At 53.3% G+C, this 24,046-nt stretch overlaps 1 protein-coding gene across 4 annotated transcripts in view; it reads left to right on the top strand.

The window, feature by feature from the left end:
• SZT2 (SZT2 subunit of KICSTOR complex) overlaps nucleotides 1–24,046 on the top strand; it is a 57,424-nt gene that overhangs the window by 24,732 nt on the left and 8,646 nt on the right. For 2 of the 4 annotated variants that reach the window (XM_065655568.1, XM_065655570.1), the window contains exons 24-64: nucleotides 80–221; nucleotides 728–892; nucleotides 1,589–1,793; nucleotides 2,010–2,122; nucleotides 2,592–2,850; nucleotides 4,247–4,412; nucleotides 4,495–4,587; nucleotides 4,771–4,852; nucleotides 4,991–5,272; nucleotides 5,637–5,775; nucleotides 5,994–6,110; nucleotides 6,225–6,288; nucleotides 6,670–6,855; nucleotides 6,926–7,264; nucleotides 7,402–7,591; nucleotides 7,733–7,807; nucleotides 8,017–8,155; nucleotides 8,384–8,504; nucleotides 8,750–8,879; nucleotides 8,995–9,147; nucleotides 9,261–9,363; nucleotides 9,746–9,863; nucleotides 10,095–10,206; nucleotides 10,655–10,773; nucleotides 11,180–11,344; nucleotides 11,915–11,999; nucleotides 15,137–15,325; nucleotides 15,447–15,644; nucleotides 15,996–16,165; nucleotides 16,346–16,512; nucleotides 16,957–17,054; nucleotides 17,623–17,755; nucleotides 17,870–17,997; nucleotides 18,293–18,423; nucleotides 18,867–19,049; nucleotides 19,503–19,773; nucleotides 19,998–20,077; nucleotides 20,426–20,551; nucleotides 22,282–22,487; nucleotides 22,610–22,703; nucleotides 23,693–23,773. In XM_065655568.1, coding sequence (XP_065511640.1) covers nucleotides 80–221; nucleotides 728–892; nucleotides 1,589–1,793; nucleotides 2,010–2,122; nucleotides 2,592–2,850; nucleotides 4,247–4,412; nucleotides 4,495–4,587; nucleotides 4,771–4,852; nucleotides 4,991–5,272; nucleotides 5,637–5,775; nucleotides 5,994–6,110; nucleotides 6,225–6,288; nucleotides 6,670–6,855; nucleotides 6,926–7,264; nucleotides 7,402–7,591; nucleotides 7,733–7,807; nucleotides 8,017–8,155; nucleotides 8,384–8,504; nucleotides 8,750–8,879; nucleotides 8,995–9,147; nucleotides 9,261–9,363; nucleotides 9,746–9,863; nucleotides 10,095–10,206; nucleotides 10,655–10,773; nucleotides 11,180–11,344; nucleotides 11,915–11,999; nucleotides 15,137–15,325; nucleotides 15,447–15,644; nucleotides 15,996–16,165; nucleotides 16,346–16,512; nucleotides 16,957–17,054; nucleotides 17,623–17,755; nucleotides 17,870–17,997; nucleotides 18,293–18,423; nucleotides 18,867–19,049; nucleotides 19,503–19,773; nucleotides 19,998–20,077; nucleotides 20,426–20,551; nucleotides 22,282–22,487; nucleotides 22,610–22,703; nucleotides 23,693–23,773 — 6,117 coding nt within the window. The remainder of the gene's footprint in view (nucleotides 1–79; nucleotides 222–727; nucleotides 893–1,588; nucleotides 1,794–2,009; nucleotides 2,123–2,591; nucleotides 2,851–4,246; nucleotides 4,413–4,494; nucleotides 4,588–4,770; nucleotides 4,853–4,990; nucleotides 5,273–5,636; nucleotides 5,776–5,993; nucleotides 6,111–6,224; nucleotides 6,289–6,669; nucleotides 6,856–6,925; nucleotides 7,265–7,401; nucleotides 7,592–7,732; nucleotides 7,808–8,016; nucleotides 8,156–8,383; nucleotides 8,505–8,749; nucleotides 8,880–8,994; nucleotides 9,148–9,260; nucleotides 9,364–9,745; nucleotides 9,864–10,094; nucleotides 10,207–10,654; nucleotides 10,774–11,179; nucleotides 11,345–11,914; nucleotides 12,000–15,136; nucleotides 15,326–15,446; nucleotides 15,645–15,995; nucleotides 16,166–16,345; nucleotides 16,513–16,956; nucleotides 17,055–17,622; nucleotides 17,756–17,869; nucleotides 17,998–18,292; nucleotides 18,424–18,866; nucleotides 19,050–19,502; nucleotides 19,774–19,997; nucleotides 20,078–20,425; nucleotides 20,552–22,281; nucleotides 22,488–22,609; nucleotides 22,704–23,692; nucleotides 23,774–24,046) is intronic. The other 2 variants (XM_065655569.1, XM_065655571.1) reach the window with 1 other exon arrangement.

Here is a 24,046-nt window from a genome sequence, read left to right on the forward strand (position 1 = left end):
TTCAGCATGGTTGCTACCTGACTCAGAGTAGGCCTGTGCGATGTGCTATGAGCTTATCCAGCTTCTGCTCTTTCATCAGAGCCTTGGCAACACAGAACTGCCTGAGGATGACATGACCCTGAGTGACACGATGGGGCCCTTTCCCCCGCAATGGCGATGTTATGCCAAGTTGGTCAACCCGCAGCATGTGTTCCTGACCTTCCTGCCAGCCACCTTCTCAGGTGAGGCCACCTGTTGTGGGGAGCAAGATGAGGTAGCAGCTTCTCAAGAAAACAGCAAAAGCAGATTCAGCTTTGGTAGGATGGAGGGAAAATTGAACAGTGGAGTCTAGACCCAGTCTTTTTGCACCATATGGCCAGGAACAGAGTAGTGTGAAGCGCCGAATGTCTTGCTCTTCTGTCCTTGGACATGGTGCTGCCCACATAGTGTTTTCAGGCAGAGGATGTGGCTGGCTGTAACCGTTGGACTGTTTTCCCAGTAGGGTTGTTAATTGAGTAAGGAGACTGGTAATGGGATAGTCTGGGAGAGTCCCTGCTTCTGGACATTGGCACTGGTCTGGCTTCCACTGAGCTGCTGGCGAAGGCTGCTAGGCCCAGCTGGAAGCACTCTGTGGAGCTGCTCCCACACACAAAGAGGTTCCAGGGACATCTGCCCTCTTGGGAATGTAGATGGAGGAGTTAAACTGTTCTCACTGGACAGAGAGTGATTTTAGTTTGTTTTCTTCCAGATGTACAGAAGTTGATGGCTTGTGGGTTGGACAAACCTCCAAAAGATGAGAGTCAATCTGGAGAGGACCCTCTGGGACCTGTCTGTGTGGAGCGAGTCAGGGCTGAGGCTGAAGAAGGGGATGCTGCAGTGCCGTTACCTACCCTCAGCATAACACCAGCCCACGGTACTGCCCTCAGGACAGCACCTTGCTGAAGTATTGGTATCCTTGCTATACCTGAGCACACTGCTGGGCAGATTGAGGCAGAAGGAATAACAGGCTGCTAGAGCCTGTCAGCTCCTGCCTGGCAGTCAGCAGAGCCAGAGTCAGGACAAACGGCACAGTGAAGCCTCAGCCAGCTTTCACATTTTTCATGGTGGGGTGAGGGAATGTAATGGGAGCTGAGTGCCCACAGCCTAAGGCTGCCTCCCTGTGGGCAAGGAGGCTGCAGGTACATAGAAGCTGCTAGGAATGGCTGTACTGGGCTACACTGGGAAGTCGGTGACTCTTGTGTCACGATCCATCCTGGCACTACCAGCAGCACATTGTCTTAGGGAGAAGACCACAGGTCCTGCGGTATATAGGATTTAATTGCACAGCCCCTGGTGCAGTCAGCCAGGCCTGCAATGAGGGTGGAGGGTTGTGCTGCTGCAGAAGGTGGTGGTGAGCCATCATAGCTGCCCAAGAAGGAGATCTGTGTGGCCAGAGCACTGGACCAAATGGTTGAGTTCTGAGTGAGGAGAATGGCCCCTGAGGTTTGAGGGGAAAGAAGCTTGTAAAACTGATAAGTACCTGTGGGTGCTGCTGTGAGGGCTGTGAGCTTGCAGACCAGGAACAAGGAGCCCACTGAAGGCCCTTATCTCAGGTTTGTTTCTTTTGCAGAAGTGAGCTGTGACCCTGGAGAACAGAATGGCCCCTCACGGAGAGATGTACATATCTCCTTCTGTCACCAGAACTCGCAGTCTGAGCTAGGCGAGTGCCGCCGATTTCGCTGCCCCATTTATATCTACAGCTGCTCTTTGGAGCTGTTACGAGAGCAGCTTGTCAGCCCGCGGGCACACCGTCCTCCCCGGGACATCTTTTTCAGGTAATAACAACCGTACTTGATTCCTAGACAGGAAACTGAGGAGATTTCTTGACAAGAGGCTGGCTTCAGCCCTGCCTTATTCTCTTGGCTTGGTCCTCTGCCTTATAGCAGACACGGCCTGCATGTGCTCTAGGGCCTTGCTTTACTGGTGCCAGAGACGTTTATGGTCTAAAACGTGCTTCAATGGCACTGAAGTCTGCGGTTCCTCTTTTCCAGGTCCCAGTCTCTGGAACGTCCTCCCACTGCTGCTTGGCTAGACCACAAGCATAAGGAGCTGGTGGGTTACTGCACGCTGCTGCAGGAGCATTCCCACCAGTGCTATGTGAAAGGTGAGGAGTGGTGTGATGGGAGCTGGGACGGGGTTGGAGTTGGGGCTGGACCCTGGATCTTCTTTTAAGAAAGCAATGTCACATTTTTCATGTGTTATTACACTGAGCAGAGGGAGGAGCTGTGAGACTGATCTCCCAACAGGAGGGATTTAAAGATGTCTCTGCACGTTCCCTATGGGCCTTGCATAGGCTGTTCCTGGACCCGTGCAGCGCTGTGGAGGGAGTATCCCTTCTTTGACTTTTTCCTCTCACTTTCAGGGTGGCAGATCCCTAGGCCACTCTGGCGTGACACAAGTCCGGGCTAACCTGTAGCATGAGACATCCTGGTGGCTGAGTCTTTTCTCCCAGCACCTGTGCTGACTGCAGCGCTGTGTTGGGACATGGTGAAAAGCTGTATGTGGCTATTGCCTGACTCCCATGGCCTTGCATCTTTGCGGTGGGGTGCTCAAGCACTGTGTTTGATCTGTAGGGCTGTTCAAGAGCCTTCAGCAGTCACACAGCATCAGCTCCCAGGACCTACTTACAGCCATGGACTACTGTGAGGAGCTACTCCAAGAGATCGATATCACCAACTTCCTGCTGACGGTGTGCAGCCATGTCCGCTCATTCCGAGAGAGCCACCAACATTTCCATACGCACTGCAAGACAGCCAGCTTCCAAGTGGGCAGCATAGAGCAAGAAGAGGAGCAGAGCTCTAGGGAACGGGGTGTCTTGGTCTCTGAATCAAGGTAGGGGCCCACCTCGATCTTGCTTCTGTTTTTAGCATTGGGCCAGGACAGATCTTTATTCAAGCATCTCCTGGCCTGCTAGAAGGAATGTTGTAGGGCAGGGTTTAACAGAACCAGAGATATTTCCAGTGGGATACCCACCTGGTATGGTACCCACCAGGACCTTCTCTTTTTTATAATCTCTGGTGACATCCATGCTTTCACTTTCTTTTGTAGTCTTAGCTCATTGCCGTCCCATCTGGCCTTAGCTGAAGGGCAGTTTGTCTGCAACTCTAAGACTTGTTTCTGGAGAAATTATGCATCTCCTTCTGCTTGACTCATTTGAGTTTGATGTTGACTCTGGTGAAAATGACAGGTTTGTTGTATTTTTCTAATGAATAAATTGACATTTTTAAAAACTAAATCTCTGGAAAAAATTCACAAGAGAAATATCAAGGCAGAATTGGAATAGGCTTAATGCGAAACTTTTGTTGTTTCTTAGGGTATTTCTGAGGTTTGTATTGCCTCTGGAAACTTAAGGAGGGGAAAAAGTATTGTGCTGTGCCTTAGTGTCTGTAGAAGAAGCACCCTTTTTAGGTTCTTTGTCATCTGTTTGCACTTGACTATTTTCAGTTTCCTTATGTGATTTCACTAGCATTTGTTTGGGATCCCAAATCCTAGTTCTTGTACTGTAAGTCATTGAGATGAGGCTGTGGTTTTGAACAACAGTCAGTGTTTGGACTTCAAGTACTGTTTTCCCAGAGAAAAACTGTGGGAACTTTTTTTGTTTATAAGATATTATGGATCACATATCTCAATGCAGTTTGTGTAAACATTACTGAAGGACATACAGCTTGTGACACATTGCAACCAGATCTGCCATCTGTATTGCTAATTCAATTACCTGGGGAGTACTTTTGATCAAATAACATCCCACTCCCCAGGTTGCTTTTTCTGAGCTTTAGGAACTGATTCTGTCATGGAGCTGCGGAGTGAGCACGGGCCTGCACTTCATGCTCTGGTCTGTGCTGCCAAGACACAGGGTGTGCTGGCATGGTGGTGTTTGCTAGGCGGTGCCCTGGACTTGGTGTTCAGATTGTGCCAGGCCTGTCCCTGTACTCAGCCACGTGTCCCTCTTTCCCAGGGAGGGCGTGTAATGCGGTGTCAAGTACCTGGCCACAGGATCAGTGTGGTTAAACTGCCTCTGGCCTGGCTTCAGACAGCCAGAGCGTTTATCTGGGTTAGTGGGTGGCAGGAGGGTTTCTGGGGCTGTGGGGGTGGGGGCTGTGTAAGTCACGTTGTGTTTACATAGATGAGGTTTGGGGAGCTGTGAGGTGGGGTGCTTGCAGAGTAGATAATACATATAACTACTCTCACTTCTTGATTTACTTGTCTGATATGTCCACAATCCTGTCAGCGCGGAAATGGAGGACTACAGCGAGCAGGACTCCCGTAACATCACTAGCCCCACAGAGGAGCCAAAGAGCAGTGTGGGCACCAGCTGCTGTTCAGAGTTTCCCCTCTCACTGCTGGAAATTGGACAGCCCTGCCAAGCACACCCTGACTTGCATAAAATTATCCAGGTGAGGAACATGGGAGCTTGGCTTGGATCCTGCAGGAGGGTAGAGTTGAACATCTGTTGCATATTTGGGATTTCTCTTCTAGGAAAAATTCCTGGAAATTGGAAGTTTACATTTCAAGCCAGTGCCATCAAATCCTCACTATTTCTTCTATTGCCCACCATCAGCCAAGAAAGAGGTAGGCATGGTGCTGCCCTGGCAGTCACCTGGTCTTTGTGGAGGGAAGCAGCTTTGCTTGGTGTCAGATCTGGATTTGGGGCTGGCAGATCCATGGGTAGACTGAGCACCTGAGGTGCCCATTGAGAGCCTGCTTCACTGCCTGGCATGGTTCTACTATCTGCCCTTCCTCTCTTCATCTCAGGAAGAGGCATCTCGGGATCAGGCAGACAGGAAAGGCAGTGAGGACATGGAGGGATCAGAGGCAGAACTGGCAGCTGAAGAAGGTAACATTTGCTTGCTCTGTCTTGGACAAGAACATGTCTGTAGTCTCACTGTGGTGATGCCTTTCAGAGCGTGACTGTGTCTGGTGGAGTCTCTGGAGATATGGGCCTGGTTTACTAACAGGGAACCTTTGTCAACAGGAACTGTGTCTGGGTGCTGCATTGCCACAGAGAGCGACCCAGAGCTGGAGGTGGAGTATCGTGAGAAGCTGGAGCACGAGTTCCCTGATACAGATTCCCTCTCGGACTCCAACACGGTGAACCAGGATGATGACTCCTTCAGTGTGCTGGGAGGGGACTCGCTCAATGAACAGGAGTTTTTGGAGCAGGAGATGCCGCCACTCTTTGTACACCTCACCTGCTCAGTGAAGCTGCGTAGCCAGCACAGCTCCATGCCCGTGCAGTCCTTGCCAACTTGTCTAGGTAAGAGCAAGCCTTGCTGTGAGGTTAAAGGGCAGTAGGGCCTCTGTCAGGTCCCTGCTGGGTGAGGAGCCACTGGAACAAACATGCTGTGTCCTAAACAGCAGTCCTTCTGGACCAGCCCACCCTGTACGGAGCCCTCAGGGTCTCCCAGCATCAGACATGGGCTTTTTCACTAAGTCTCCCACTTACTGTGGGATTGATTGTGGAAGGTTGAAAGCATCATGGAAGATGGTGGCCTTCTTGGGCCTGTCCAGTTGTGTGGGACAGCCACCTCTTGCAGTCTCTCTACTTGCCACCAGGCTGCGTATGTGTCTAAGCAGAGCTGTTAGTTGCTTGATTCCCTTTGTCTGTGATCTCTCCTCAGGGGAAGTTCTGGGCTGCCTGGAAAGCTGCCAGGGCTTGAACACCATTGACTTGGGAGACCTCTGTGTGACCCTGGACATCTTTGTGCTGACATTGCCCCTGGAGATAGAAGTTGTGAACGCAGACATTCTCCACAACAGGTAGGTGGAAAGAGGCCCAGTCACTCACCCACGCTCTGCCTGCCCTTCCCAGCCTCCTTCTCCTTCTCACAGAGCCTCCTACAGCCCTAACAAAACTAAGATTTTTTCCAAGATGGGCTCACCTTCTCTGGAGATCCCTTTTCCCTCTCTAGAGCTTGTGTCTGTTTATCCTCACTGGCTCAAAAGCAGAGCTCAGCCTCCTCTCTCTCCTGTGGCAGATGCACCTCAGAGAGCAGCGTGACCTTCACACGCTCTCCGGGGCAGCCATCCTCTTTCCGCTCAGATGAGGATATCATGCACAACTTGGAACGGCTCCCGTCCACTGGAGATGAGAGGTAAGGCACTGCAGATGTAACAAGCTCCTCATGGGCTCCTTTTGCTGCCTAGGAGCTGCACTGTGGTGGCTGCATGAATGAGAATGTCTGGTTGGTTCTTCTCCTCTCTCCTAGGCACCCTGCACTTTCCAACCTTCCTGGAGTACACAGGCAGGCTATTGAAGCCACCATGAATGAGGTAAGCCAGCCTCGTCCACTTACTTCTGGCTGGAGCAATGTGGCCACAGCATACCAATGCTGTTCCACGCTTCCTAGCCTGCTCCCACTTGCAACCTCTGTCAACTGAAGTGACTTTCAGGCCTTGCTGGTATCACGCAGGCCATTGGCCTTATGCTCCCTAAAAGTGTGGGAATCACCCTGTCAAAATTCTTACTGCAGGTGGGGTGGGACAGACAGACCTCTTTTCCAAAGACCTTTTCTTAGGTACTTTCAGAAGGAGATGAGAGGATGTAGGTGATGCAAGGGGCTGCTCTCATCCTGGTGAGACTTGGATCAGAACTGAGGCAGCCATGCAAATGCTGGTCACTCAGGTCTTGCTCTGTGTCCTTGCTCTGCTCAGATTCGTTGGCTTCTGGATGATGAGATTGTGTCTGCGCTGCGCCACTCACAGGTCATCAGCACTTCCATCCTGCACCGAGTGGCCACCCACATCTATAACTCCAAGGGGCGGCCCAGCTGCCACAGCGAGGTGGTGCTGCTCCAGTTTGTCTTTGGACCTGAGCACTCTCTCGAGAAGTTCAAGGAGGTAAGGAGAATACCCTGAGACAGTGTTATACACTAAGCTAGGGGGATGCTTATTCTTGCCTGTGTTGCAGGAGTTCAGAAGAATGGCTCTGCCAGGCTACATGCTCAATGCAGAAGGCAGTGACTACCACTACGTCTCCATCAGCCGCCTGCACTCTAGGCAGGAAGCTCCAAACCCTTCAGGGACACCCTGCTTGCAGCAGCCAGCTGGAGGGGCCACCAGGACGGCCCTGGGCCAGGCAGGCCAGGAGGGGAGCAGTGAAGCAGAGGCAGAGGGCTCCGAGCTACACCATGCAAGCTGTGTCCTCCCAGAGGAAGCCCAGGGTCTCTGGGGGTGGCCGGAGAGTGAGACGCGCATTGTACCAGACACAGGAAACCCTGCACATGGAGGTAGCCACGCACAGGATGAGGTGAGAGACAGTGAGGTAGTCTGTTGGTGGGAAGGTGTGGGACACTCTGGTAACAGAAGGTAGGATGCAGGAGTATAATTGGACATTTTCCAGCGCCTGTTTTTCTGGTCATTTTTGCAACCTTGGCTTGTGTGCAGGTCCCAGGAGAAGTGCTGAGCCTTGAGCAGAGCAGAGCCCCTGGCCATGACTCCCTGGAGGAGACAGCTCTAGAGACAACCGTACAGTCACTGCCGTCCTCATCCTCTGAAAAAGGCAACAGTGAAAAATCACCATTGGTGACACCATCTGCAGCAAGCTTGGCTGAGTCCGTGACACAGGGCAGGGAAGGTAGGAGCTGTGGATGTGGGCAAGGTGTACCTAAGCCTCAGGAAGGGAAGTGCCCTGTTTTGGCTGTAGCTGCCTGGTTGTCCTGTGGTGGAATGTTTCTCCAGCAGATTTCTCATCATCAAACCCCTCTTCTCTTTGCAGGCTCCAGCAAGCAGCGTCCCAGCCGCGTGCAGAGCCTCGTATCGAGCCAGGGCAGCATGGACTCTGACCACCTGGGTGAGTCTGCTGGGGCAGGAGTGACTGACAGTGTGCAGGCAGACACTGGCAGTGATGTGATAGTGTGGAGGCATGGGGGACTGTGTGCCTGTGCTGGGGTGACCCCTGAGGACAGGGCTCGTGAGTGGCTCTGATCTCTGAGAGCTGCTGTGCCCAGGAGGAGGCTGGCTTGCCCGGCAGCCTGTGACTGAATCAAGGATACGTTGCAGGTTATGATGGGGGAAGCAGTGACTCAGAGTATGAGGAGGCCCTGATGAGCGACCATGAACCCAGGTGTCCCCTCATGCCGGATTTCTGGCTCATCATAAAAATCCAGCAGGACAGAGTGGAGGTCTATTATCACACACGGTAAGGAGGGTCCCGCTGTCTGGCCATGGCTTCTGTGTACCAGAACCTCTTTGCTACTCCCTCATCTCCGACAAGGATCTCCTTCCTGCCCCATGTGGGTGCAGGACTAGACTGATGCTCCCTAAGGGGAAAGCAGCCGCCTGTCCTCATTGTGTTCCTGCTCCCAGCACAAAGGAACAGGCACCGTTCAGGTGCTCTGCTGACCCCTCTCTCCCCTTCCCTGTAAAGCAGCCTGAGTGTGGAGAAGGCAGCATCAGCAGAGACAGAAGAGGAGCAGCCAGGGGAGTGCCAGAGTCTCAACCAGGTGGTGGTGAAGAAGATCAGTGAAATCTGCAGAGTTGTCAATCAGGTAACAAATCTGCAGAGGGCAGGGGTAGAGCTGCAAGTCGTGAGATGGCTTAGGTGAGACAGCACTTCTGGAGGTTGCCTGGTCTCAGCCCAGGTCAGGGAAGGGCCTGGGGACCCAGTTCAGCTGGTGGAGTCTCAGCTTAGGGGTCAAAGGAAAAGGGACTCAGTCCAGCCCTAAGCCCTTCTCTGTGCTGTCTTCTGTGGGCTGTGCAAGCAACAGAACCAATCTTTTCTCATCCTTTGCAGCGCTTGCTGCTGCAGGACCTGCATGACAGCCATATATGCAACTCATTACTTGTGGCAGAAAGTGAGGAGGACATCTGGAAGAGTGAAACACCCTATACTTCTTACAGGCAGCGTGTCATGCCCACAGATGGTATGAATGTGCCCTTGGCCATGCTTCAGTGGCAGTGCGACTGCCTGCCCATGGGTGACTAAAAAGATGGTGACTTCCATGCTATGGCCCCAGCTATGTCCTGTGTTCTTTGTAGATTACTCTGTGGAGGAGAGCTACCAGCCCCGGGACTACCTGGCTGCCACCATGCAGTTCATGCCAGGGCACTTTGCTTGTGATGTTGTGTGGAGCACACTCATCCATGTGCATTCGCGCCTCAAGATGGGCCCCAACATGGGAGTCTCACGAGGTGCGTACAGTCCAGGTTCTCCTTCATTTTGCATGTCAAGAGTCTGGCTTCTGGCCAGACTGGCACAGCAGAGGAGGGTGTGTGGGATAGCTAACATCCCACCTTGCCTGCAGCTATCCAGGCGCTTCGCTCGGTGCTCAACGCCTTCTCTGTGGTGAACAGGAAGAATATGTTTGTTTACCAGGAACGTGCCACTAAATCTGTTTTCTACCTCCGGTAAGAAGCCAGCATGACTTGTTGGCCTGACCCTGTCCTGCTACATGTGTTAGACCAGACTGAGAGCTCCTTGGGGCAGAAAGTGTCTGCCTAGCCTCAGGGACCCTGCTGTGACCTGAGCAGCAAATATCTGGTTTCTAATGAATCAAAGTCACATCAAGCCAGGCCCTTCCTGCCCTCCCTGTGCTAAGCCTTTACATGGAGGGGAAAAGGATGGATTTTTTGTGGGAGCCGGAGAGCAATTTTTCCACAAGCTCCATATCATAAGGACTAATCCCCAGAAAGTGCACAGGGGAGAGCAAGGAATACATGGATCTTCTGTGAAGGTATGATACTGTCATCCTTGAGAATGGAAGCTGACATGTTTGTCTCTTGTGTTTAGACTGACGGAAACCACCTACAGTGGGAAGGTGTGGGAAGCAGAGAACGTCATTAACCCAGCGTCCCGCTCACTGGCGCTGACACGCAGCCAGGAGCCCATTTACACTGAGGATCTAACGGTGAGTGTGCTGCTGTCTGAGAGTGGATGTTGGTGCTCTTGGTCACGGGAGTGGAGGGAACTCAGTAGTTCCAGCAACCTGCATTTTATGTAGGATAAAACTTATATCGTAGATGTGTGAAGTGGGGCAGCAGTAGGTGGGTTCTGCCTGACCTTGCTGGCAGCCTGAGCTGATGATGGATCTAGAATTCACATGGGAGCTGTTTCCAGGTGGCTGTTTTTGCTTCGCCAGGGTTCTCGTTCCTCTCTGGACGCAGCCTCGTGCCGTAGTGTGGACTCTGCCCGCCCTGTGGGACAGGTAGACAGACACATCCAGCTGATGGTCCACGGTGTTGCCCCAGCAGGTGAGTGTTACAGCACCTGGCACCAATGGACTGTGCTGATGCAAAGCAGTGGAGCGGACCTCCAGTCCCTGCCTTCTTTGCTTGAAGAGTAGGGAAGGTGTCTCCCTCCTGAGCAAGCTGCTTTTCCTTAGCCCAGAGCTGCTGTCTGTTCTGTCTGGATGGGAATGTGAGGAAAGGATCAATGGCCCACAATGAAACCTCCTGCAGACTGGGTGGCTTATGCCAGCTTTCCCTGTGCAGGAGTGCATTTGTCTTTGCCTGCTGTTATCTTTTGTGATCATGAATGGGTAGAAAAAGATGACTGAAGAAATTGATGGTGGGGAAAGATGTGTTCCCTGTGGAAAGTGACTGTGAGGGTGGTACATCCTGAACAGGCAGGGAGGGGTGGCTGTGGTCATTCTTACTGGATGAGTTGAAAAAGCTGCTTGTATCTCTGCTTACTTGTCAGGGCCTGAGATCACAGATGAGCTGGTGAAAGTGCTGCGCAGACGCCTGGATGAGGCCACCCTGGATATCATCACTGTGATGCTGGTGCGGAACTGCAAGCTGACCCCAGCAGATGTGGAGGTACCTCACTGGATATCTGCTCTGGTCATCCCAGGGCCCATACCACTTTCCTACTTTTTGACCTGTCTCAGCTTCTCCTGTCCTGGGGCAGGGAAGGCCAGGGCCATTTGCTGCATCCCATTCCCTGCTCTAGGGCTTGTTCAGGCTAGCGTTCACCAAGGTACCTGCTGTGTGGGTGCCTGAATAGGTGGGAAATCCCCTTTGCGGGGGTTTGCAGCATGGCAGGGCCTCCCTGTGAATACCACTGGAACATCTGCCCACATCTGTCTCAGGGTGCTGCCTATAGACTTGGGTTCTGCCCACCACACTCTTCCTTTGTGTAGCCAGCTGGTGTAATTTGAATCAGTATCAGAGCCCCAGGGCATCCTGCTCATCTCAGATGAGTTTTAAAGCTTTCTCTCTGCAGTTTATCCAGCCCCCCGGGACGCCACCCACAGAGGTCCTGCAGTTCGTACTGCCACCCTCCGCCCTGCCCTGGCTGCATGCGGTGGCCTACTATCTGCGCCAGAACCTGCTCATCTTCCTGCACACCCCGAAGTACACGGACAGCAACGTGGAGCACCACTTCAAGGTGAGGAGGGCTGTGAGCTGGGACAGCAGTTTACCCAGCTTCTAGCTACTGCTGGTGGCATTTGTGGGGGCAGCTCAGTCATTATGTTGCCAGCTCTTCCATGTAGTGTTAAGGAGGAGCTGACACTGAATTCTGAAGCCTGGAGGAGTTTCACAGGGCTATGAGCAGTTCCTGTTGGCCTGGTATAAACTTGGAGAGGCTTTGCTTTGATACGAGTGGTCACTTGCTGTGCAAAAAGCAGCAGCCACAAAGAAGTCGTCCTTGCATGGCTGCTTCAGATCTAAGGACTGAAACATCAGGATTAATAAAAGTTTGGGAGCAGCTCCCCACTCTCTCAGCATGGCCATAGCAGGGACAGAAGGTGAGGCCAGATGTGTGATGCCATATAACCCTGCACAGAGCTGCAGGAGGGTCCTTCTGCCTAACAGTAGCCAAGGCTGTGCTGGCAAGTGTTTTAAGTAGGTCTGGGTTGCTTGCTACAGGCCTAGGGATGAGCTCTGCACACACATGGGCCTCTGCTTCCAGTTAAAGCAAGTTCTCTAGTCTCTACCACTGTTCTTTTCTCTTTAGCACTACTTCAACCACAGCGGGAGCGTGCCTGACCAGGATCTCTATCTGTACAACAAGCCGGGCGGCCAAGGCACAGGTGGCAAAGGTACCATGCTCAACTCATTTCTGAAAAAGGGTATGAGGCTGTGTTGAAGAGCTGTTTCCCATGTTGGAGAGCTCTGAGTGACTGAGAAGGGCCAGTGTCAGGGCAGCATGTTCCTCCAATGGCTGGGAGGTGGGCAGGGTGTTTGTTTGCGGGACTGCATGCCCTTGCATGTGTGGTGGAACAAGCCAAGGCCCCCCACAGAGCAACTTGCCGAGCTTGGCCTGTTGCTGTAGGAAGCAGTTCCAGGTTGCAGGAGCTGTGGGAGCAAGACACAGTGAGACCTTGGTGAGTGTGGGGCACAGAGGCTCAGTGGGGCTGTAGCGGGGAGCAGGGACAGTTGTTGCGGGAGCCTTGCTGGAAAGGTGTAGCTGAGTGCTGCGTGTAACTGAGTATAGGCTGCAGGGGCAATACCCTTGCTCTTTTCTCTGGAGTGCTGGAGGAGGGATTGGATAGGTCTCATCCTGCAGCAGGCTGTCAAGTCATGTTTTGCCCAGGCCATATGGAGGCTGTTGTGCGTCTTGTGCCCCTCATGCACCGTCTGAATGTTCTTCTGTTATGTAGGTACCATGTCGGACCTTGTGCAGCACCTCTTTCCACTCTCCCGCTTCCAAGGTAGCACCTGTGGCTCCAAGTATTACTCCAGTTGCCTTTCTCATGCAGCTCTCTGGCCCCTCTGGTCCCTGCTGTTCTTGTTTTCCTCGTGTTGTGGCTTTAGCTCTGACTCCTCTGTGCATTTGTGTGTGTGTCCTTTTAGCTGAGCCTCCTCTTTCTTGCTGGCTGGATAAATGAGCAAACAGAACCTGCTGCTCTGAGGTGCAGCTCTGCAGTCCCTGGCTGTTGAGGGTCCATGTGCTACCCTGTCAGCTTGCAAGCAGTGAGCTCCAAAAATCCTTCACCCTTTTTTCCTCACAGGTCCAAACAGCCATCTCCTCCCTGAGGAAGACAGGTCATGATGTTTCAGCCGTGGTTTCATGCTCCAGGGTTCAGCGTCATCACTCTCCCAGTGTCTGTGTCCTGGGATGGGGACTTCCCTTGCATACCAAGGGGCTAGAGTGGCCGGGCACCACTAGATGTGTGCTTTGTATTTCAGGGAGCCTGGGTCAGAGAGGGCTCTGAGTCCCTCACAGATGGGAGGTAACAGCTCCTTAGCACCCCACCTCTCCGCAGAGCACGGTGGATGACTATGTAGCCAAACTCCAGTGTACCAGGCAGTGAGGTCCTTGGCATCTCTTGCTAACTTACCTCTTCCCATAGCCCCAGAGCTCAGGTCTTGAGTTTATTACCTCTGATTTAGTGGTTGAATTTCAGCTGCTCTGTGCTCCTGTGACAAGACTGGCAGCCCTGTTCCCTGTGGCGGGGAGGCTCATCTCCTCCTCGAGGGACTGAGCCAGCCACAGGGTGCTGAGTGCTTGGCATTTGCGTGGCAAACCAGCTCTGTCTCAGGGAGCACGTGTGAATGAGGAGTCTGCTCCTGCAGCTGCTGACCTCGCCTGCTTGAAAGCACTGCTGTGGTGCTCCCTCTCTAGAGCACGTGTCCCAGCAGGAGGAGGATGTGGGATGTGGTGCTTGGTTGCCCTCATGTCCTCACCTGAGACAGACTGAAGCAGAGCAGAGCTAGAGGAATGGATATGATAGAGAAACCTGCCAGAAAGGGAGGGGCTGAAGGGGCTCAGCGCAGGAGTTTATCTGGAAGAAGAAGGGAATAACTACATCCTAGTCTGAAATTACCTGTATGAATATCCACTGTCATTCTGGTGGGCCCAGGGCTAACTGTCAAGCCAGGCAGATAAGGAGTTTGTACCCTTTACTGTTTAAAGAGAGAAAGTCTGCTTGGGAGAGCTCATACTGGCTGTCATTGTGGGGCAGATTTGCTGTTCTGAGTGAAGTCCTGGTCCCCTCTACCTTTGATATTTAGGAAATTACAAACTTCTCTTGTTTGCTGGATGGAGGGTTGTTCCTGTGCTTATCTGGGGAAGAAACATGTCAGAGTCTGCTGCAGAGCATCTCTAGGATAAAGCAGCTGCTGTACTTTTCTTCAAGCGGAGGGATGCTCATAGGTGTAGAGTTTCCTTTCCTCAATGTGAGCACAAGGGGGCTATGCTCTGACTTGAATGCCCACCTCTCTCCTTTGGGAGCAGCTCTCTCCATCTCAGTGCCCTCTCCCCTCCATCTGGCGTGTCTCAGAGGAAAAGTTGCTGCAGAGCTTATGCTTCGTTAGGAATGATGGAGAGACCAGGTGGTTGTGCTGCTGATCAGACCTGGGCACAGTCTGCTGGGGCTGGATTTGTCTCAGTGCCGGGAGGACACCCATGGTACTATGGATCCACCAGGTGCAACTTGGTTGTTCTGTGGCAGTGGAGTGTGGTGTCATCCCATCCTTGCTGGGATGGAGAAGGACAGAATGTGGGCTCAGCAATGCAATGGGGTTGAGGTGGTTTGCATCTGGGCATGTCACCCTTGGGCAGTGTTGGGGCAGCTTTGCCATCCAGTCACCTGAGTGCTGGTTTAGCTGGTCAAGGTGCTTTGAAAGGGAGTGGGAGCATCACAGAACTCACAAGTCCTGCTGATTGGAGTGCATGGGGAAGGCACCTGATCTTGTGTGAGTGTACAGTGAGGAGAGGGCTGCGAGTGTAATCTGCAAAAAGGTGTCATGTGTACAGGCTTCCTCTGCAGGGACTCAGGTCCTTCATACCTTAGAGAGGGCTGCTGGAGAGCATCTGGGCTCTGTACTCTGTCCCTTAAGATGACAGGGATGGTGAGCCCCATCCTGGATTTCTCTGCAATAAAGGCCCTTCTGGGGCCAATGGAGATACTTTCCCCCTGCATATGAGGCTGGAGAACCCAGGAAGCTCATGCAGGGCAAGGCAAAAGCTGCTGTGATGCTGCAGGAGAGAGATTCTTGCAGTGATGGGGTCATCCTGTGCCAAACACCATGCTTCTTACCCTGGCTTCCCACAGGCACAGCTGGCCTCTGCTCCCTGGGCTGCAACCCCTCCTGTGGGCCCTGCCTGCAATGTGGCACTGTGCCACCCAAACGGTGACATGACTGTTCCAGTGCAGGGTGGCAGGCTGTAGGCTGGGCTTGTAGCGGTGCACCCAGTACTGGGCTGACGGAGGCTCCTGGACTCTCCCCGCAGGAATTGCCTGTATTGCATTGACGTTTGTGGATGAGCACGGCAGCCCCACCTTGCTGCCCCATGGGGAGAGGCCCGATTCTCTGAAGCTGCCTTCCTCGTCACCCATTGCGGGCCTGCTGCAGGACACTGACTTCGAGAGCCTCACTGCGGTCCACAGGCACCAGCCGGAGCCTGGCACCCCACATTCAGGTAGGGAGTGAAACATGCCATGAGCTGCTGATTCCCTGTTGCCTCCACATCCCTTGGGGCACCTTGGTGGGCTGGCGAAGGTGGGGGTGCAGAGCTGTGCAGGACTGCCCTCTCCCCACAGACCCTTGCGTGCTGGTGCGCCTGGATATCTGGGAGAAGGGCAACATCAGCCTGCTGCAGCTGTCGGAGAAGCTGCGTGGGGCTCTGCGCCATGCTCTCTGCGATGCTGTCATGGAGTTCCTCGTCCTGCCGGCCCCACTCTGTGTTGAGACCACCTGCCCCCTGGGTGCCATGGACCTGGAGGAGCTGAGCTCTGCGGGTGAGAGCCCAGCTGGGACAGCCACCTTGAGCCCCCAGACACCCTCAGTCCTCCTGCCTGGCCTGTGGGAGCCTGGCTGTGCTGGGGGAACTGGGACTGGGGGGGCTGGGAGGGAGGAAGGTGCTCTGCCCTCTGCAAGCAGCACTGTGTGAGGTCTCAGGGAAGATGCATTATAGAAACTTGAGTTGGAAGAGATGCTTAAAGGTCTGTCTGCTCCCTGAGAATGAATCTACTTTGCTGGGTGTTGCTGAGGGCTCTCTCCCTTCTGGCCAGCCACAGCGGGGTACACAGGGACACCAGCAATGCTGCAGCGAGAGGCTCTGGAGAGTCTGATTTGCTCTGCCTCCACAGGAGGCCTAAGGAGGACCATGTCGGAGACCAAGGGCCTGGCCATGGCCACTGGTGGGGCTGGCAGGAGCTGTCCTCCACCCTTGCACTTCACCTCTGCCCCTTCGTCCAGTTCTGGAGAGCCAGTGACACCCACAAGCAAGCTGGGACGCCGCAGCTTCTGGGACATGCTGGTAATGTTGCTGAGGGACCAGTGGGGAGCAAGGCCTATAAGTTCTCATGATGTGTCAGGCCAGGAGGAATGGAGAGGAAGGATCTTCCTGGGGTCAGGAAGCTGGTAGCGGGGTCTTTGAGGTGAGAGCTCTAGCTGGGCTGTGCATGTGCACAGCATTAACTTACCCCCTTCTCCCTAGAGCAAGGCAGAGTCCTCAGAGCTGGGCAGCCCCAAGACTACTGACGACATTGTGCTGGAGAGGCCGGAGGAGGCTCGTACGAGGAGGCGGCACAAGACTGAGAGCGTCAAGCAGCATCTGAGCCAGGATCGGGCCACAGCAACAGCTGAGCTGGAACAGGCACAGAGGCAAGCACAGCCAGCAGGCCGGGCTGCTGGGGTGTTGTTTCTCCTTGTCTGCTGTAGAGTGTTCTGCAGCCCGACATCCTGCTGGCTCTGTCTGCATCTTAACCCACTGGACCACATCCCCTTTCCTTGCAGTTTTTCCCTTACACAGCCAGTTAGGGGAGCTGCTTTCCACACACAAAGCCTCCATCGTTATTGCTGGAGTGCTGCTGGGAGCACTGCTGGTTCTCCCTGCCAGAGATCCCTTTCCTGCAGTGTGGGGCACAGCCGCTGACACCCCTATGGCTACTGACTCAGAGGGACCAAGCTCAAGGGCTGTAACAACCCAAAATAGGGGCTCCCCAGGCTCTCCTCTGAAGCTGAGTGGGGAGAGACTATTGCACCTTTGTACCTTTGTTGCTGTTGATTTTGATCTGGTATAACTGTGCTTCCCTTTCCTCTTCCCAGGCGCCGAGCCTGCCAGTTGGAAGAAGGGGATGTAGGTACCATGCACCCACTCTTCAGTCAAACCTGCCAGCACTGGATGGCATTCATGAACCACCTGGGTATGTACCTCGGGTCCCAGCTCCTCCAGATGGTCTGGGGATGGGCCTTTCTCCCCGGAGCTCCAAGGACAAGTGCCTACGTGGCACCAAGCCATCAGTCTTCATCCCTTGCTGATCTCCGCCTAGTTACACAACCTGTCTATCCCTTTCTGGATACCTCTCACTTCAGTGTTTGCACATCCTCTCACACCTGCTGGCAAGGTAGAACTGTCCTCCTCCTCTGAAGAGGAGGAGGAGGAGTAAGCCAGGGAACGAGGAGTAAGCCAGGGAACAAGGAGTAAGTGGAGGAAAAAGTGCCATCCTCGGAGCATGCAGGGAGTTTGGTTCAGGTCCCACTTCAGGCAGAGTCTGAAACCAAGGGTTATTTCAGCCTTTGTCGTCTTCTCCTCCATACAAGGTCCTTATTCTCCAGTTCTGCCTGTCTCGGTCCCTGGCAAGGCAGGAACTTGGCCTGCTCTGGGCAGCAGGCCTGCAGTGGGGCTCCCTTAGCCCTGTCTGCTGCCCAGGTGGGGTGAGCTTGGCTCTGGGGCAGCTTGACGCCTTGTCCTACAGTACTTCTTCCATGCAGGGTGCCCATCGGTGCAGCAGTGCTCATTGGAGATTGTGTCCCGTTTCCTCCTGTCCTCCATCCTCGTGGAAGTGGTGAGCCTGGTCACTGCCCTGGCAAACGACACCACTGTCAAGGTGTTTGAGCAGATCTGGTGAGTTATGCAGTTCATAGGCGGCTGTTTGGCACCAGCAAATGCCCATCAGCTGTGCCAGCCTCTTCTTCCATGGCTCTACTTGTCAGCCACCTTGGCTGCTTTTCTTTGCAGCTGCCATGGAAGCGCTGCCTTCCTGCCCTACAAGCCCGGCCAGAGCGCCAGCCCTCGCCCTGCTGCTGTCAGACACTTCATCCTGCTGGGACGCAACTTCCAGCAGTGGCGTTGCAGCACGGAACAAGGTGAGCGCCTGGCCGGGGGCCATGGGACCGTGTGCTTGGGGGTTCTTGGGGTGGGACATGTACGAGCAGGGCTCCTCTCTTCGCTGGGACAGGCTGCTTGTGCCCGGAGGTGTGCAGTGGGTTGTCTGTTTCCAGCTCCTGAAACCTTATTCTCAGATTTGCTTATAACTACTTATTTCAAGACAAGCTGAGCAGTACTGTGACACAATATCCTGTCATACTGCCTTAATGGTGTGTGTGGGATATAAGAGCAGGATGAGCTGGTACTGAGGGTCACAACTCTGGCTTCTTCCAGCTCACAAAGGGCTCCAGCGCTTTGAGGCTATGGAATTCAGCTCGGCAGAGAGAGGCTCTGATCCCAGCCTTATTGGACGAGACCTGGCTCCCCGGCAAAGGTTCCTCTTCATGGAGATCATTGACAAAAAGGTAGCAGTGGTGCCTGTGTGATGTTGTCTCGTGAAAGCCAGGCTGTTCCCAGCTGGCCCAGGGCTAGAAGGGGGAGAGGAAGAGTGCTGCTGCAGGCAGGAGCCCTCTGAAGCAGCTGTGCAGGACGTCTCTGCTTATGCCACAAGCAGAGCTGGGGGTTCTCTGCAGCGCTGGGGGGAGTGCTGGGAGGCAGCAGCCTTTGCTATCTCTGACTTCAGCTGCTCCACTGGACTATAATCACCCTTTCCCTCCCCACAGCAAGGCCCGCATCAGCGCTGCCGGTGCAAGTACTACCACTGCTGTGGCTATTAACAAGGGGCTGTGGATGAGCTGTTGCTACTGTCCCTGTGCCAGCCTCGTCATCTGAAACTGGATGCAGAAAGTGCCACCGTGCAGGCCCTCTCTGAGCAGGTCCTTCAGCCTTCCTTCTCTTCTCTCTCCAGCTGACACTCTACACCTACAACTGGTCCCCAGACCTGGGGGCCAACCTGAACTGCTCGCTGACTCGCCTGCTGCAGTGGCAGAACGCCCGGTCCCACATTGTGCACTGCCTGATCAGCCAGAAGCTGGGACTCTTCCACCACCACTGCTTCATGGACACACCGTGGCATGAGGATAGCAAACAGGTAGAGTACCCTGCCACGCAGGGCAGTCCTTTCGCCCTCAGGAGAGGCCTTGGCAGCTTGAGGCTCTGAGGAAGGTTGCAGGCACTTCTGTGCTTCTATGTTCCGGTCGGCAAGGCACCTCCAGGTGCTCACGTGTCCAACTGTGGCTGTGTCCAGCCAGGCACTTGCTGTCTGCTCTTGGAGGCATCCAGAAGTGGAAAGGGAAGCAGGTTCTGCTATTGGCAGCACTTATCTGTGACTAGATTATTTAGGATGGAGGAAGCTGTGGAATGGGCTTCCCACTGCACGTTAGGGCCATGCTGGGCCAAGGCCTGCTCTCTTCAGGACTGGTGGGGGAAAAGGCAGATAAAAAGACATCTGCAGATGGCCAAAATTGGGTTTACTCTGTTCTTGTGGGTCCTTGCTCCCAGGCTGGCAGTAAGGAGTCTAGCATGGGTGTGTCTGTTTGCTTAGGAGCCAAATCCTTTCCTGAACTCCACTTTGGAGGTGGATGCGCTGATCCGAAGCCCCTGCCCCCCACCTAGCAAGGAACAAGGCCGGCTGAGCAGCTCTGCCCGCAGCCTGCCACCTCTGCACTTCCATCCCGATGTGGTGCCTTTTGACGAAGCTCTGCGGGATGTTACCACCATCAAGCGCATACCCCACGGGCCTGAGTTGGGACCTTTTGACCCTGTGTCTTGGCATGGGACCCAGTTCCTGGAAATCAAGAGCATGGAGAGAAAAGGTAAAGCAAGGGGCCTGGTGTCACAAGAGCCTGCCTAACTCATCTTTCTTCTGGAAAAGGAGCTCAGAATGAGTAGAACAAAAGTTCTGGTGGAGGGAACAGTTCTCAGCTCCTCCTGCCAGGGTGCTGTGAGGGGATGGGTGATGGCTGGTGTGGGAGTGAAGGGGAGTGGCAATACTTGGGGCTGTGGCTTGATACTCCTGTGGCTGTTCTTTTTCCTCCAGAACTGGAGAAGCAGATGAAGATTGAGAATCTCTTTGTTACCTGGCAGCAGAGATCGGCGCAGTCCAACATGCCCATCAGTGTGAGTGCAGCCTGGGCAGGTGGGCAGCAGGCTGGGCTTTCGTACAGCACACTGGAAGCACCAGCTTCACCAAGATAGAGAGGAGCACTGGAGCTCAGAGAGGGTGTATGGCAGGGATGGTGTTTGGCAGTGGAGCAGTGCTCTCTGCTTGAACTTCTGAGGTTGCTGGTCTCTAGCACCAGACTTGGGCATGCACCTTTGCTGCCCAGCACTGGAAAGGCTGTAAACTTTGGGAGTTCCCTCTAGAGTTTGATCCTTACTTGAGCAGCAGGGCGGTGTTACAGACAGCTTGTTCCCAGGCTTGATGAGGGACATGTGCTGTAACCATGTCCCTCTTGTGCTGTGCAGCTGGCAGACCTGGAGACCCTGAAGCAGTCCTCGCGCCTGGTTCACTACTGTGCTACCCCCTTGCTCTTTGACCCAGCCTTCCGGCAACAGATCCAGACTGACCAGCAGGGCAAGGTGGAGGGGAAGGTGAGTGTCAGCCAGTGCCAGCAGGGTTTGGCTTTATGCACTGAGGCAAAGGATGGCTTTGCAATCTTTTCCCAAGGCAGGGCTGCTCTGACCTCACTCCTGCATTACAGGATGAATTTGCACCCTGTAAATGGAGACTGCGAAAATCCTTGGTTCCCCAAAGCCTTTCTCCTGTAGCTACACCATCCTTGGGGAAGCTTGACTTCCATTTTCTACCCAGGGAATTCAGGGCTGAATCTAGCAAAGCCATCAGAGAGTGCTCTCTGGTACTGATCTGTTGAGGAAGCGAAATTTCACTTTATGCATTGAGCAGCCAGACCTGGAAGACCTTGCCTGGACACAGTGAATAGCTGGAAAAATTGAAAGCAAACCAGCTGAATCCTGAGCAGGTTGCAACCTGACAGACTCTAACTGGTGCAGATCCCGCACCAGCTGTTCACGGTCTGTATGTGTGTGAGAAGGGAAGAACAGGCTGTTGTAATTTATCTAAATGTCAAAAGGATTCTGACAGGGTCTTTAAACGGAGATTGCTACAGAAATTGAGCATTCGCAAGAGAAGGGAAAAGTATCATCACGAAATGAAAACTTCACTTTCTTTTTGGAACAGAGCAAAATAAAAATTGGTTATTCAATTTGAAGAGCCTGGCAGCAGGGGTTTCAAGGTTGTGTATTGGGTTCTATATCTCCAGATCATTTATTGCAGTACATATGAGATGCCAAGCTTTGCAGTGCTGTGTGACTGCTCAGATTGGTCAGAACAGACAAAGACTGCAAGGAACTTGAGAGGGACCTGAGCAGCCCATTAAACGGAAGGTATCGTGGGAGCTGGGACCTGGTTCCCACTAAAACAGAGCACAATGTGGAGAGGAATTTGGACTCCTCCTGTATTGTATACTAGCTGCAGAGGCTGTACAGAGCAGACAGCTCTGTGGACTTTTTCAGATCATGGACAGTTGCATGCAAAAGGCAAACCGTTTAGAGCACATCAGCAAGGGATGTTAGTGTTATGGGGTAACATTCCAATACATTTCTAAAATACTAGTGTATTAATGTCTTCATCTGGACAGTAAGTATGAGACCAAGCATCTTGTGGAAAAGGCACTGAACTAGAAAGACTGGGCAAAGGTCAGAAAGTAGCCGGAGAGACCACAGGTAAAGAAGGTGCTCCTGGGGTAGGTGAGTGAAAAGACAGATAGAAATATGTTAGAGCCACAGGCTCGAAGTAGAGAGATCAAGAAAAGATACCTCAGTCTCTCACAACAGAAAGACAAGGAGTATTCAGGATATCAAAGGGAGAACTGAAAATGGTTAAAAGAAAACACTCTTCATATTCAGTGCTACTGAGCTGCTAGTAAATCCTGAGAAGTCAGCAGGATTCACAGGGTGATTGGACTCTTACCAGGGCAGTAGGAGCTGAAGCTCTGTTGAGCTTTGTGTGAACCAGTTGTGAGCCACTAGCACTTTGTGGAAGCCGTTCTGTAGGAAGAGATGTGAATTTTCCCCTTCTGCCAGGGCACCTTTTCCTGTAGTCTGTTGCAGCCTGGGTAAATCTTGGATCTTGTGTTTCAGCACATGCAGTAGGACAGTGTTTGGGGAACCAGCTGTTAGTGCTCTCTGGCAGAGGGAGGTCTGTCCTCTGCTCAACCAGAGCAGCTGGTGGTGTCCCAGTGGTTGTCACCTGCTGGGGCCAGATGCAGCAAGTTTCCTTAGGAAATTATTTTCTCTTCCAGAAGCGCCACCGCTCAAATGACTCTACAGCATCAGGGAGGGACCGTAGCCACAGCTGCGACTCAACAGAAGCACTGCCCTGCAAGGTGAAGGAGGAGCCCTGGCTGCAGGAGATGTGCAATGCCTTCCTGCAGCAATACATCCAGTACCTGCAGAGCATGGGCTTCATTCTGGTCCAGGTGCGGCCACCCTCACCCACCACTCGCAGGTCAGTGACGTTCTGGGAACCCTGTTGTTGGAGAAGGGCCGACACACTGAGCCGTGCCCTGGTTTGACACAACAGGAGACGTTGGCTCCCCTGCTCAAGGCGCTCTCTGCTGTCATTTCCAGTAGCACAAGCCGGATCCGAGCTCTGGCAGCGATGGGTGTGGAGGGGAGAGGGTCCTTTTCCTACACGAAGCCAAAAGCAGACGGGAGTCCAAAGGTGAGTGCCTGTCTGTTAGAAAGGTAGAACTGGTGTGGAAGTCAGGCTGGGCACTGGGGCAGTTCTGGTTGGCTTTTGAATCAGTTTCAGACAGGAAGGATGGGAGAAGGCAGGGAAAGGACCAAAGCCAGAAAGTCTGTCTAGACCAGCACCATCTTTGGGATGTTTGTCCTCCTGCCTGCCCTTGTGCAGCCCTCAGAACCCCTTCCTGGGATTGGGTGGAACCAGGGCAAATTTCAGAAGGACAGCAACAACTTTGAGGTGGCTCAGGATCGGAACAAGGTGACCTGAGGCCAGGACAGTTGCCTTTAGGTGTGATTCTGGAGGTTTACTTGTCAGAGAAGCTTCAGCATCTATGGCGAAGGGCAGTTCTGTGGCAGAAGGATCTGCAGTTAGAGTGAGATGAACACTGAAGTAGAAGAGATCAGAGAAGATAACCCTGGAATGGCTCCACTGAGAGCAGGCTGTAGCTTTTCATTTCTAAAGAAGTGGGAACTAGGGAGGAACAGGACAGAGCCCTACCAAATCACAGCTGACCTGGAAAGGGATTGACTCCTTGCTGTCTTATTTGATAAAAGACTTAGACACCATCAAATGAAAGTATTGGGAGACAGTTTCAAAGCAAAAGGGAGTGTTTCCTTGTGCAGTGAGTAACAGTCGTCTTTATCAAAAGGTTCTGTGAACAGCAGCATCACCCTTCAACTCACAGAGCCCTTGAACTCTAGGGACACTCTATCCTGAGTAAGCAGGAGGAGAAGGGAGCAGCATGCCTGGTGTGCTCTCTTGAGGGCTATTTATTAGATTTGTTAAAATTCTTTTCACAGTCAGCTCTGGCGTGTCTGCTCTCCTCCTGCCAGTGGGGGTGCTCAGTTCATGAGGCTCCTCTCTTTCCATCTCTGCCACAGACCCTAATGGCAGCCTCACACCCTGGTGTGCAGGCTGCTGTCCTGTGCCAGAGAGCATCTCCAGCTCTGTCCTTCTCTTCCCAGAGCACAAGCCCAGCTGTTGCCACCTATCACCTACAGAGAGCTCTTCCCGGGGGAATTGTGCTGATGGAGTTGGCCTTCCAGGTAAGGAAGAACAAGAAATAAAATACAGTCTCTGGGGACAGTCTTCAGAGGTGACAAAGCGGGTGAATGAGAAGGAGTGCAGCAGGGACACGTGATCCTTTCTTTCTTGTCCTGCCTCTTCCATGTTCCTGCAGGACTGTGGATCAGCTAGAGACGGTAAGAGTTGCCTGGAGCAGGGCTAATAAGGCGCAGCACCAGGGTACAGCACCAGGTGGGGTGCTCTGTGCTCAGCAGTGTCCTGGCTGGGCCAGTTTGATTTAGACAGGAGTGGAG

Source organism: Caloenas nicobarica, chromosome Z, assembly GCF_036013445.1.
Source record: "Caloenas nicobarica isolate bCalNic1 chromosome Z, bCalNic1.hap1, whole genome shotgun sequence".
Taxonomy (NCBI): Eukaryota; Metazoa; Chordata; class Aves; order Columbiformes; family Columbidae; genus Caloenas; species Caloenas nicobarica.